The sequence below is a fragment of the Prenolepis imparis genome, unplaced genomic scaffold (genome assembly GCF_030444845.1).
Source record: "Prenolepis imparis isolate NDT839.2.m4 unplaced genomic scaffold, iyPreImpa1.0 SCAF_52, whole genome shotgun sequence".
Classification (NCBI taxonomy): Eukaryota; Metazoa; Arthropoda; class Insecta; order Hymenoptera; family Formicidae; genus Prenolepis; species Prenolepis imparis.
In genome coordinates this window covers 194,666-206,691 of record NW_028141210.1, presented here as the reverse complement: position 1 = coordinate 206,691, position 12,026 = coordinate 194,666, and the positions used below count along the sequence as shown (strand labels likewise).

Below are 12,026 nucleotides of genomic sequence, written 5' to 3'. Positions count from 1 at the left end.
CGGGTTCGATTCCCGTCACTCGCACTTTTTTTTTATTATTTATGCAAATTAGAATATTTATTCATGTAAAACAAAATTAATTCAACAATTTTTTTAATATGCACTGTCAGAAAACAATTTTTTTAATGTACTCAGGAAACTGGATATAATTTTTATTTAACTTATAATCTGATTTTACACCTTATATTTAATATATTTAATTTTTTATATATTGCCCAAAGTTTAACGTCATAAAATTTTGTCCTCGAATTACGTGACACGCTACGCGCGAAAGGCGAAATCTCGTGCCTGCCGCCGCATGAATCCGCGAGACGTTCGTTGGTGGGAAAAAGTCAGAGCGATGGATTGTTGGTCCTTGTCTGACTCATCTGGTTCTCAACTCGGTTCTTATCCGAATAGTTTGGATATGAACCATATCACGGATTCGAACCATATTCTATATTTTTTACCGAGCGTTACGACGTAGTTCACGTCTACTTTCTCAGGGGGCGCATCAGTACACGCGTCCACTGAATCGCGGTGGCCGCTCTCAGGTTTCTCTCTGTTAAAAGGTAAAATTAAGAGTAAAGTCACAGTATATACAGTAGCGCAACTCTCTCGATTTTGTGTTGGCCAAAATGGAGTGCGCATGCGCGAAGTAAGCGAGTTGCCCAGTAGTGCCATCTGAACTTCTCTTTCACTCACTCTTACTTGTTTCGGTCTCTCTCAGTCTCATTTAAATGCCTTAACACATTTAAATGCCCTCTTTAATTGCGACAATAATTCTCATGCCAATTTGGAATAATAATTAGTAAGTATACAAAGCGGTAATTAAAATTAATTTCATCTCATTTTTTATAAAAACATTATTTATAGATTATTACTATATGTATTTTTACTATACTATATGTATTATAATATTATTAATTATTTTATATAAAGTTTCTTTTGCTCTTCTGAGGTTCTTTCTTGTTTGTATCGAGGTGGATCGAGTAGCTGAGGTATAGACAGGTAAAGAATTTGGAAGAAAAAATAGAGATATTAGGTATATATATATATATATATATATATATATATATATATATATATATGTATGTATATGCATATTTATAAAAATATTTTTTAAACATTTCTTTGTTTATCATAAATATATAATATGTAATGTAATTTTTAGAATATCTACATTAAATCAACATGTTATTTTTAGGAAAACTAAAATACTTTTAATTTTATTTATTAATAAAATTTGTAATAAATATTTTATATGTGATTTGTAATAAATATTTTATATGTGATTATATTTTTGTTTCATAAATTTTATTTATATACTTCATATTAACATTATTATACAAAAATATATATTTAATAAATATAATTTTTTTATTTTATAAAAATATTGCATTTTATTATTTCTCGTTGTCACTTATTTATAGCGTGCAATTAAATTTTTGTATAATATATAATTTTATTATTTTGATACATATAATTAATAATACTATGATTTTTTTTATAACAATGTATATAGTTAATAATTTTTATATATTATATTTTCTTTTTTTTGCCTTTGTCTATTTTAACATTACACACGTCTCATATTATTTATTAATGATACGCTTTAGAAATTTTTATTTATTTTTTAACATACATATTATTATAATAATTTGTATTTCTTTCTATTTTGTATTATTTTTGTTAAATCATATTATTCTGATATGTTAGTAATGACTGAGTTAGAAAGAGAATGAGTTGGAGAGAGAACAAACAAGAGTGTGCGAGAGAGAAGTTTAGATGGCATTACTGGGCAACTCGCTTATTTCGCACATGCGCACTCCATTTTGGCCAACACTAACTTCAAAGGCGCCGACAGAGAGTTGCGCTACTGTATATACTGTGGTAAAGTTGTTAATAGAATGCAGGAATAAAGATAGCGCGCAGTGGGTATTAAAAAATATAAATTTAAAATTTAGACGGGACGTCACAGCTGTGAGCGTGCTCTATCCTTGTTCACCTTTTAGTAAGTAACAGAGATAGAATGACGCTGTCAGCGCTAATAGCGTCTCCCCGAACGCACCTATTAAAATCTGTGGTTTCGTCAAGAAAGGGACATGCTTCGGTAAGTACATTTTTAATCTAAGATATAATCTTCTTTTTAAACTATAAATATTAAAATATTATGTTGAATATTTAATGAAATATATAAAATGAAAATTATTGTTGCATATATTTTTGGCATTTTATTATTTTTTCTATATTGCCACAGTATATTTAACCCAAAGAAGTTGGGTTATGTCTGTATAAAAACCGCATTGCAATTATAAAAGTTAATTTATAATAAAATAAATTGTTATGCTTTGTCTCGTCTTATACAATATAATGCAATAATAATTTTTGTATAATATATTATAATGTCCAGTATTTATTTTTACAGTCTAAAAAAGAAGACGAAGCATGTCCTTTCATGGAATTTTATGGAAGGCCTGATGGTTGTTATATTTATTGATTTATTGTTTTATGGCGTTCTAATGTTTCACGATGTTCCTTTCAATAATGCGAAGAGATAAACAAATGAAGAACACGTCTCAGCGACACAGAACGTGAAAGGTGCCTAATATATATTTATTGTAAGTTATTATTGTGTATTTCAACTGTATTTTAATCTTTTTGTATGATACAATTTATTTTGATAAGGTTATACATATAAGTTCCCGCACTGATTGAGAAGACAAGACCTTACGAAGCCACTTTAATGCATTATACTTTTTCCTGCTTATCAAGCAGTTTCATATTATTCTCAGCGATTAAGATCTACCAAAGTCATTTTTGAAGAGAAGGCCTTTTGAAGTTACTTAATGCGTTACATTATTTCCTGCTTCCCAAAGAATTTCATATTCTCAGCGATTCAACTTGCATTGGTAAGCGATATATATTTATAAATTGCATTAACACACCCAAAAATGAGATTTATTCTTGAATATATCCTTTGACATATACATTTATGCGTAAAAATGTTTTATTTAGTAATAATATTTGTAAAATTTTTATCTGTTTGTGTGTTACAGTTTGCTTTGAGTTTGTACATAATAAGTTGTCGCGTTTGTACATAATAAGTTGTCGCTTTTGAAGATATTAAGGACTGTCAAAGTCAATTTTGAAGACAAGGCCTTTCGAAGTCACTTTTGTTGCGTTACACTTTTTCCTGCTTCCCAAGAAGTTTCATATTCTCAGCGATTTTACTTGCATTGGTAAGCGATATATTTATTAAATTGCATTTACACATGCATATTATGAATTTTTGATATTATTTAATTTTTTGCAATTCATATTTTTTTTAGTTTGATTACGTTTTATTTTTTAAATTTGTTTGCATATATGTATATATTTTTCAGCACTTTTTGTTTGTGCAATCCATTTTAATCATGCCAAAAGATTATCGATATTTAACTAAAAGGCGAAGAAATCAATTAATTAGTCATGAATTAGATCACATTACAGACTCTCATTCAATTCAATTAACTGCTTCAAACGTAGTTCCTAATGCAAACGAAGAAGCGGTATTTACTTTCGAAAATTCTAATGATACATTTCATAAAAGTGACACATTATCTTGTAGTTTAAATAACTGTGATGAATTATCAAAAACATCGCAGTTTGATGAAAATAGCAATGAAGAACATAGCGTAATTTCACAAGATATTTCATTATTGACAAATAATTCTGATTGTAATAACCATATGAGTTTCTGGAAAGATTTGCAAACGTTAATTATCGAACATAATATTCCGCACAATACTGCTAATAAACTGCTTCATATTCTAAAAAAAAACGGTCATATCGAATTACCTAACGATGTTAGAATTTTACTTCGAACACCACGAAACACGTCTTTACATCATATAAAATCTGTGGCGAGCGGTCATTATGCGCACTTTGGTCTTTTGCCTTCTCTCGAGCAATCTATAAAAATATATTCTAAATTTATAACGAAAAACGAAATAAATTTAAATGTAAATATAGATGGCTTACCAATTTCTAAAAGTTCAGGAAGCCAATTCTGGCCGATTATGGCATCTATTGAAAAAATAGATATCTACACATTGCCTTTTATAATTGGTGTATATCACGATACATCAAAACCTAATGATGCTAATAATTTTCTGACTGATTTTGTCAATGATTTCATTTTCATTTCAAAAAATGGTATAACTGTTTCTAATATAAAATATACCATTTCTATTAATGCTATAGTATGTGATACCCCAGCTAAATGTTTTATAACGTATACTAAAGGTCATACCGGGTATTTTTCATGCTCCAAATGTACACAATGTACATGGTGATTTTGCACATAATAGAGTGATTTTTCCAGAGACTCATAACACTTTACGCACAAACGATATGTTCAAAAATCGATGTCAAATAGAACATCACACGGGTAATTCTATATTGGAAAATCTTTCTATTGGCATGGCTTCGCAAATTCCGCTAGACTATATGGATCTCGTTTGTTTAGGTGTCGTAAAACGGTTATTACAATTATGGCGTAGGGGAAATAAAAACATTAGATTATCAACAGAAAATATAAATTCTGTTTCGTCTCATTTAATCGCAATGAAATCTTATATTCCGTCAGAATTTGCAAGAAAGCCTAGAGCTTTACATGACGTAGATAGATGGAAAGCGACGGGATTTCGCCAATTTTTATTGTACACGGGAATTGTAACAATGAAATCTGTGTTATCTGTCACTTGTTACAACCATTTTCTTTCTCTTAGTGTTGCTATAAGGATTTTAACTGATTCTCAATTATGTGTAAAATTCAATGCTTATGCGGATTCATTGCTATTATGGTTTGTTTCTAATTTTGGAAAAATTTATGGTGACGAATTTATTTCGCACAATGTTCACAATCTTATTTACCTTGCCTGTGATGTGCAAACTTTTGGTTGCTTAGATAATTTTAGTTGTTTTAAATTTGAAAACCATATGCAGAAAATTAAAAAAAAGTTACATAATTCTGGAAAACCTTTACAGGAATTATGTAATCGTGTATTGGAAGAATTACAACTTCCAGTTCGATCCTATCACATGGTGCAATATCCCATTGCTATTTACAAAAATAATAACACAATTTCTCATGTGCAATTTCAAAATTTTAGAATTACAATATATCAAACCGGATGACTGTACTATTCTTGATGACAAATTTGTAGTTTTCATTTTGGATATATTTGAAGATAATCGCATTTTAGTTATTCGCGCAAAATGTTTTTCAAATCCCACATCTTTTTTTACTGTACCATGCGATTCGGAAAAACTTGGAATATTGGTCATATCAAATGCAACAACTTATAATACAATAACAATTCCAATAACACGAATAACAAAAAAATGTTTAAAAATAAAACATCCTGATGAAATTGATTCGTATATAATAATACCGCTTCAACACACCAATAATTAGGAACAATACATTAGTATTATATATGTCGATTCTTTCAATAATTTTAAGAATTGTTTTTCAATATTACAATCTATTACTTCTTTTTTTACAATTTTTACTTCTGCCTTAAGTTATGAATACTGAATCTTAATCCGTTGCCTTTGTATTGAAGAATGGCAAACATTTATAAGGTGGGTTTAATATTTGAAATCAATTAGTATATAAATTTTTTATAAAAGAATATATCATATTTTTTAAGTTTTATTTTGTTTAATATTATTATGCAATTGTTTATGAGCAAGAAGAGCGAAAATTATTGTATATAATTATATAATATACACAATTATAATTCATATTTATATAATATTTATAAAATTGTCTGCATGTTAAATTTGACTATTATTCATTTCAACAGATGTTGTTTTATTTTATGCTTATTAATTTTCAAGTTTTATTTATGAGAATGTTCAATTAAAATATTCTTTTTATTTCAGTTTCAGAATGAATGACAATATTGAAAGTACAAGGAAGTACGCTGTTGTAAAATTTAAATTGGATTCTTCATATTCTGAAATACCAGTAACTTGGTTGATGGAAAGAACTGCCAATGGACAATGGTGTTTGTGGCCACCTCGAACAGTAAATTGCGCAATACTGATAAATAACTATGCGACTCCTAATTATGACACTTGGGTTCGACATGAAGTCGATTTCATCAAATATTGTTGTAAGTATACTTATGTACGTGTTAATATTTGTCTGAAAATAATGGAATACATGTACACAAAATTTTAAGAATTTTTCTTCTTTAGCATCTCTGGAATCAGCTCGAAAAAACGCTGCAGATTCCAATTATCAGACGATAGATGAAGAACGATTGGGAAGAGGGAAAAGGCAACATGTGCCATGCACCCGATATAGCAGTGAGGAAGAGGAATGTGAAAGTTCCCAATCTCGAAAACATAACAAGATAAGAAGTATGTATCATAAAAACGTATATTAATTTTTATCCTAATTAATTATCCTTTTAATTTCAATGTTATAATTTTAACATGAAATTTATTGCAACTTTCCAGGAAAACAGTGTGATGCCAATATAGTGTCTATGCCACCATCTTGCCCAAACAACTTTACGATGCATAATTCTAACAATAATTCTAACAATTCTAACGTACGAAAACAAACATATGATGAAAGTGCACAGAATGCAACTTCAAGTCCAGAACATGGTATCTAAAAATAATTGAAATAATAATAATTGTAATAATAATAATATAATATTCAATAATAATAAAGTTTCAGAAGAAGAAGAAAATAATTTTTCAATGGACGAAAATATAGACATTCGGAATGTGCCGGTAATATTTGAAGGTATGTAGTTCAAAAATTATAAAAATACAATAGAAACAGTAAACAAATTTACATTATAATATGGAACAAATAAAAAAAGAGTAACTTTTGTTTTATATTTCAGAATATAATGTAAATGATGCAGCCTCAACCTCAACTCAGAATAAGGAAGATTTAAATATAAAACGTAAATATTCTTTTTACTTGCATTTTATTAACACATCTTTTAATTTAACTTATTTTAACTCTTATTGTTTGTTACAGAAAATAAAAAAATGTTACGCATGATGGCTGCAATCCATATCACATTGAGAGATATAAATCAACGTTTAAATAGAACTTCCCTTAAAAATCGTGCAATCAATGTGGTTGAAAATAATGATGCTTTTATTGCACAATTTTTACCACTTACAACAATCAATACTATAAAAGAATTCGATAATTTATTAAAAACTACGGATGAGGCAGTGACACAATTTGTAAGTTTTATATTATATTTTACTTTTATGAACTTGATAATCGCATTTTATTAATATTTATATAATTATAATGCATGTAACATGTATTTTTTGTTTTATAGAAAGAATTACTATCGAAAATCGGAGGAAATAATTCAAGAGATAGTATCTATCGAACTTTGAAAAAAATATTCACGGATGAATGTGCCATGAATTGTTCGTGGAAAGGATTACGAAATAATTTTCGAATCGTGGACTTATGCATGACGAAACTTATGAGAAGTATGTTATAGATCCTAGTAAATGTACAAACCAAAATGTTTATGAGCTCAAGATATTAATTTTTGTTTCTAGGAGAAATAATGTTGCGCAACATAAGCCTGACAGAATCCCAATTTGATCATATAGCAGCGGAATGGCTACGCTTTGCCAAACAAAGGAAACAAAGATTTGATAAGGCCATGGGAAACGAAGAAGATAATCGCATCGATTGAACACATTCGATCTTCACTGGACTTCAACTTTATGGGCAGTCTTTAGACAACACGTAACTATCTTATCGTGTAGTAAATAAGATACAATTTTCTTTTTCTTTTTGTTTATCCTAATAAATAACAGTCCTCAGTCTTCTAAATGCAGATGAAATATATACATAGCATATAATAAGGTCAAGTTTTACAATAGACTTTAATGTAGTAGGGATTTGAAATTGTGATTAAGTACTAAGTTTTCTTTTGTTTTATCAATGTGCTACAATTTTTTCATCGGATGTATAATGTAATGTAACTTTTATATAATTCATTAAGAAGAATTCTCTGAAAATCTCGCCGGTGGGTGCTGGGACTGTCAATTTTTAAATGACAGAGTCCGCACCAACGAGATTTTTAGAGTTTAAGCCAGTGGGTGCTGGGACTGTACCCTTTTGGTTACAGAGTCCGCACTAGCTTAAAATTTGAGATATTGACGATTTATCTTCGTAGATCCTTACTCAGACGAATACAATATTAATCAAAGAATTCTCTAAAAATCTCGCCGGTGGGTGCTGGGACTGTCAATTTTTAAATGACAGAGTCCGCACCGACGAGATTTTTAGAGTTTAAGCCAGTGGGTGCTGGGACTGTTTCCTTTTGGATACAGAGTCCGCACTGGCTTAAACTTTGAGATACTGATTTTTCTTCCTAGATATAGACTCATATCTTATTCAGACAAGTGGTGCTACAAGAGCAACACAAAATTTTTCATTAAATTATCAGTTTATATCGGAAAAATGAAAAAATTGTAGTACATTGAAAAAGTAAAATTATATCTGAAAATTGAATATTTAATTTCAAAGTATTATATATGTAATTTGCGTTAGATTGAAACAAACTGCGTCACTGATAATTCTTTCATAATTTTCAGTAATACGATATATTATACTAATATACACTAGGGTGTATATTAGTATAATATATCGTATTAGTATAATATATCGTATTATAAAATATATAAAATAATAAATCTCTAATCTAATTATAATATTTACAAAACATTTTTATATATTTTATATATTTGTATTATTTATATACAAAAATATATATATAATATATACGATAATAATAAATCTAATTATATATACAAAACGTTGATATCATAAGTAAAACATTTTGCTTAAATTAAATAAATATGCGAATTTAATCATATTTGTTTATTTATATTTATATAAAAATATTTGTATAAAATAATTATATAAAAATATTTATATAAAAGAATTTATGTAAAATATATAACAGTATTTATTAATTTATATATTTTTTATAAAAATATTTTATGTTTTTTTTTATAAAACATTAAATAATGCAATAATTGTATAAAATAAATGTAAATTTTATAAAATATCAGACAAGGTTTGGAGTGGTTAGAAGTGAAAGACAAAGTCGATCAGCCGTTCCATGAAACAATTTCGAATTATGTCGGAAAACTGAATTTAGTGTGTGGCGAACTGGTTAACAAAATTCGTAGAATACGCAATCGACAAGACGAGGTATGCTATATGTTAAAAAACTAAATTTAATATTAAAAAATTTAATGTTAAAAAAAATTTTGTATAGTAATGTTAATTAAATAACATACAAAATAACGTTTAAAGAGTAAAGAAAAATTATGAAAAAGCAATCTTTTATGTATGGGTATATAAATCTCATAAGGGAATAAATTTTACAAAGATGATAACACATAGTATTGTCAAACATAGCTTAATATAATAATAAATAAACTTGAAAAGTAGTATTTTAGTTATTATTTGTTATTATTAACAATAGGTACCAACGAATTTTCATCAGGACCTCACCGCATGGGGTCTGGAATGTTTCTATGTAATGATGTTCAATAGGCATCTTAGTTTTCTCGATTTCTCGAAATCAACGTCCGAGGCTACAAAAGTTATGGATGCGTTAAGTACCGCTCATACATATATGAGCCGGTGCGAAACTGGATTTCAAGTGTGGAGATTTTTCGAAACTCCATTCGCCAAAAAACTTTTTGCAGCTTGCGACATCCTTGACGAGTGAGTTATATGAAATATTTGACAGAACACCTCAACAAGAAATATCTTATCAAATATATTATCATTCTGTTGTGTGTATATTTATTATATAATAATAATTCTATTTTTAACAATAATAATTATAATTATAAATTATAATTTGATTGTATGTGATGACCATAAAACTTTTAATTTTTAGTAATATTATGCTTTGTTGATTTCATATATTTACACACATGAATCTCTACTTTAGGATTATTGGAAAATATATTCATCAAATGCAGAGCAAACTGCAGACTTCTTCGCTATCAAAACCAGAAAAATCTACGAATGAAGAAAAAAATTTCTCATTGCTCGAAAAGATGATAATTCGGGGTATCCATTCTGAAGATATTGCTATCCTTTTGATGGATATGATTATTCTAGGCGTTCAGGCTGTAATGTGCAATATAATCTGATATAAACAAGAAATAAAAATATAAATATATATAATAAATATTTTTTTTATTTTTAGGTTATTAATTGCGAGGCGTTCCTGCTTTATTTCTTAGCGAGAAATCCTAGAATACAAAAACGATTATATGACGAAATTATCTCTATTTTACCTAAAACAAATAAAGCAGCTATGACAAAAGAAGCCTTGGAAAACATGCCATATCTAAAAACATGCATAAAGGAAAGCCTTAGGTTATAGAATTTATAAAAATAAAATAATAGCTTTATAGTCTTTCTCCATTATAATTTAAAAAAACTTTGAATAGTTATACACACATTAGTTCCTATAATAAGCAACGTAATAGAAAAATAAACAAGAAGTGTTATATAATATATTTATTTATTTATTTATTACTATATTATATACAAGGTATTTCTAAATAAGTGCGAAAAATTTTAGGAGATGATTCTTGTCGAAAATTAAGGTAGGTTTTTCATATAAACATGTATTCCTGTATCTCTTCTTGAGGAGTTATATTCTTTCAAAGGAGGAGGTAAACATTTTTAATTTTTTTCTCAAATTTTGGACAAGTTAAAAAATAAAATTTGGTGAATATTTTCTATTAGGGGAAAAAGAATACTTAATAATATTTTTTAAGTCTTCTCGTATCGTTATAAGAAGATAAAATTAAGAACCCCTATTCAATATTTTATTAGAACTTTTTAATCGGAATGTGATCATCTAAAAATATGCGTTAAAAAGCTTGATTTCTTTAGAAACTTTTTTTTCGTAAAATCAATAGTTTTCAAAAAGAAAAGTAAAAACCTAATTTTTACCTTCCCCTTTGAAGGACTGTAACTCTTCAGGGAGGGATATAGGAGGATATGTTTATATGAAAAACCTCCCTTAATTTTCGACAAAGAATCATCCCCTAAAATTTTTCGCACTTAATTATTAGGAACCCCTGTATGTATAATATAATATTGTTTTATGAATATAATGTTATATGTACTATATATAATATTTTTTTATGTGAAAGGTTGCGACCTGCATTTCCCTATTTGACGAGATTATTATCGTCGACAATTTCGCTACATGGATACACGATACCGAAGGGGGTAAGTTGCAAGTGTTAGTTCAAATCTATATGTAAGATAATAAATAATTTTTGTGTTTTAGACTTTCGTCATAACGGCGAATCAAATAACATCGCAACGGAGTAGTTTGAAGAAGGCAAGTATCAGCCAGAAAGATGGTTGAAACAGATCGAAAATACGAGTAACCCTTTTCAAGAGTATTCATGTCTACCTTTCGGACATGGTATACGATCCTGCTTAGGAAAAGATATGGCTGAAATGCAAATGATGTTGCTCACTGCAAAGGTAAATTTTGCACGCAATAAAGCAATAGATGTAATAGGAAAATGGCTAAATTTTATATTTTCTCTTACAGTTGGTACGAGAATTCACAATTGAATACGATTATGCTGATATCCAAAGTCAATTTCATATGGTTAATATACCAAATAAATCGTTACGTTTTCGATTCTTAGATAGGAATTAAAGGATAATAAAAAATATAAATTTCAGACAAGATTAGAAAGATATAAGAAACATATATATAATAATTAATAGATGTAACAGAATATACATCTTTATTATATGATTATATCACGTAGAATTATTTTTCTGTAAAAATATACATATGAGGTAAAAAAAAACAGATATATATTTTATGTCAAATTACATATTATTTTATTAACAGAATAATTTAAAAGTTACAATAAAAGTGTATTTATGTTCATTGTGTTAAACAGTAAGTAATACTAAGAAAAGTATA

The 12,026-nt window shown here is 27.9% G+C and overlaps 1 protein-coding gene and 1 pseudogene across 6 annotated transcripts; both read left to right on the top strand.

Moving 5' to 3' along the window:
- Nucleotides 1–1,831: 1,831 nt before the first annotated feature.
- On the top strand, nucleotides 1,832–9,251 carry LOC145947190 (uncharacterized). 5 transcript variants are annotated; one of them, XM_083056981.1, is made up of 14 exons: nucleotides 1,833–2,092; nucleotides 2,408–2,580; nucleotides 2,668–2,891; nucleotides 3,039–3,221; nucleotides 5,592–5,610; nucleotides 5,914–6,146; nucleotides 6,232–6,396; nucleotides 6,496–6,648; nucleotides 6,716–6,790; nucleotides 6,894–6,956; nucleotides 7,034–7,248; nucleotides 7,350–7,509; nucleotides 7,582–7,774; nucleotides 9,109–9,251. In XM_083056981.1, exons 6-13 carry the CDS (start codon nucleotides 5,921–5,923, stop codon nucleotides 7,719–7,721), a joined length of 1,197 nt encoding a protein of 398 aa, XP_082913107.1. In that variant the 5' UTR covers nucleotides 1,833–2,092; nucleotides 2,408–2,580; nucleotides 2,668–2,891; nucleotides 3,039–3,221; nucleotides 5,592–5,610; nucleotides 5,914–5,920; the 3' UTR covers nucleotides 7,722–7,774; nucleotides 9,109–9,251. The 5 variants fall into 5 exon arrangements, with proteins under 5 accessions (XP_082913110.1, XP_082913107.1, XP_082913109.1 ...); XM_083056984.1 differs by lacking the exon at nucleotides 5,592–5,610 and having other exon boundaries at nucleotides 1,832–2,092; nucleotides 6,725–6,790; XM_083056983.1 differs by lacking the exon at nucleotides 5,592–5,610 and having other exon boundaries at nucleotides 6,722–6,790.
- Nucleotides 8,495–12,009, top strand: LOC145947203 (putative cytochrome P450 12a5, mitochondrial; annotated as a pseudogene). Its single transcript, XR_014427136.1, has 8 exons — nucleotides 8,495–8,505; nucleotides 9,109–9,250; nucleotides 9,528–9,772; nucleotides 10,005–10,188; nucleotides 10,266–10,438; nucleotides 11,227–11,305; nucleotides 11,367–11,569; nucleotides 11,640–12,009. The product of XR_014427136.1 is annotated as a putative cytochrome P450 12a5, mitochondrial (transcript).
- The last annotated feature ends 17 nt before the right edge of the window (nucleotides 12,010–12,026 follow it).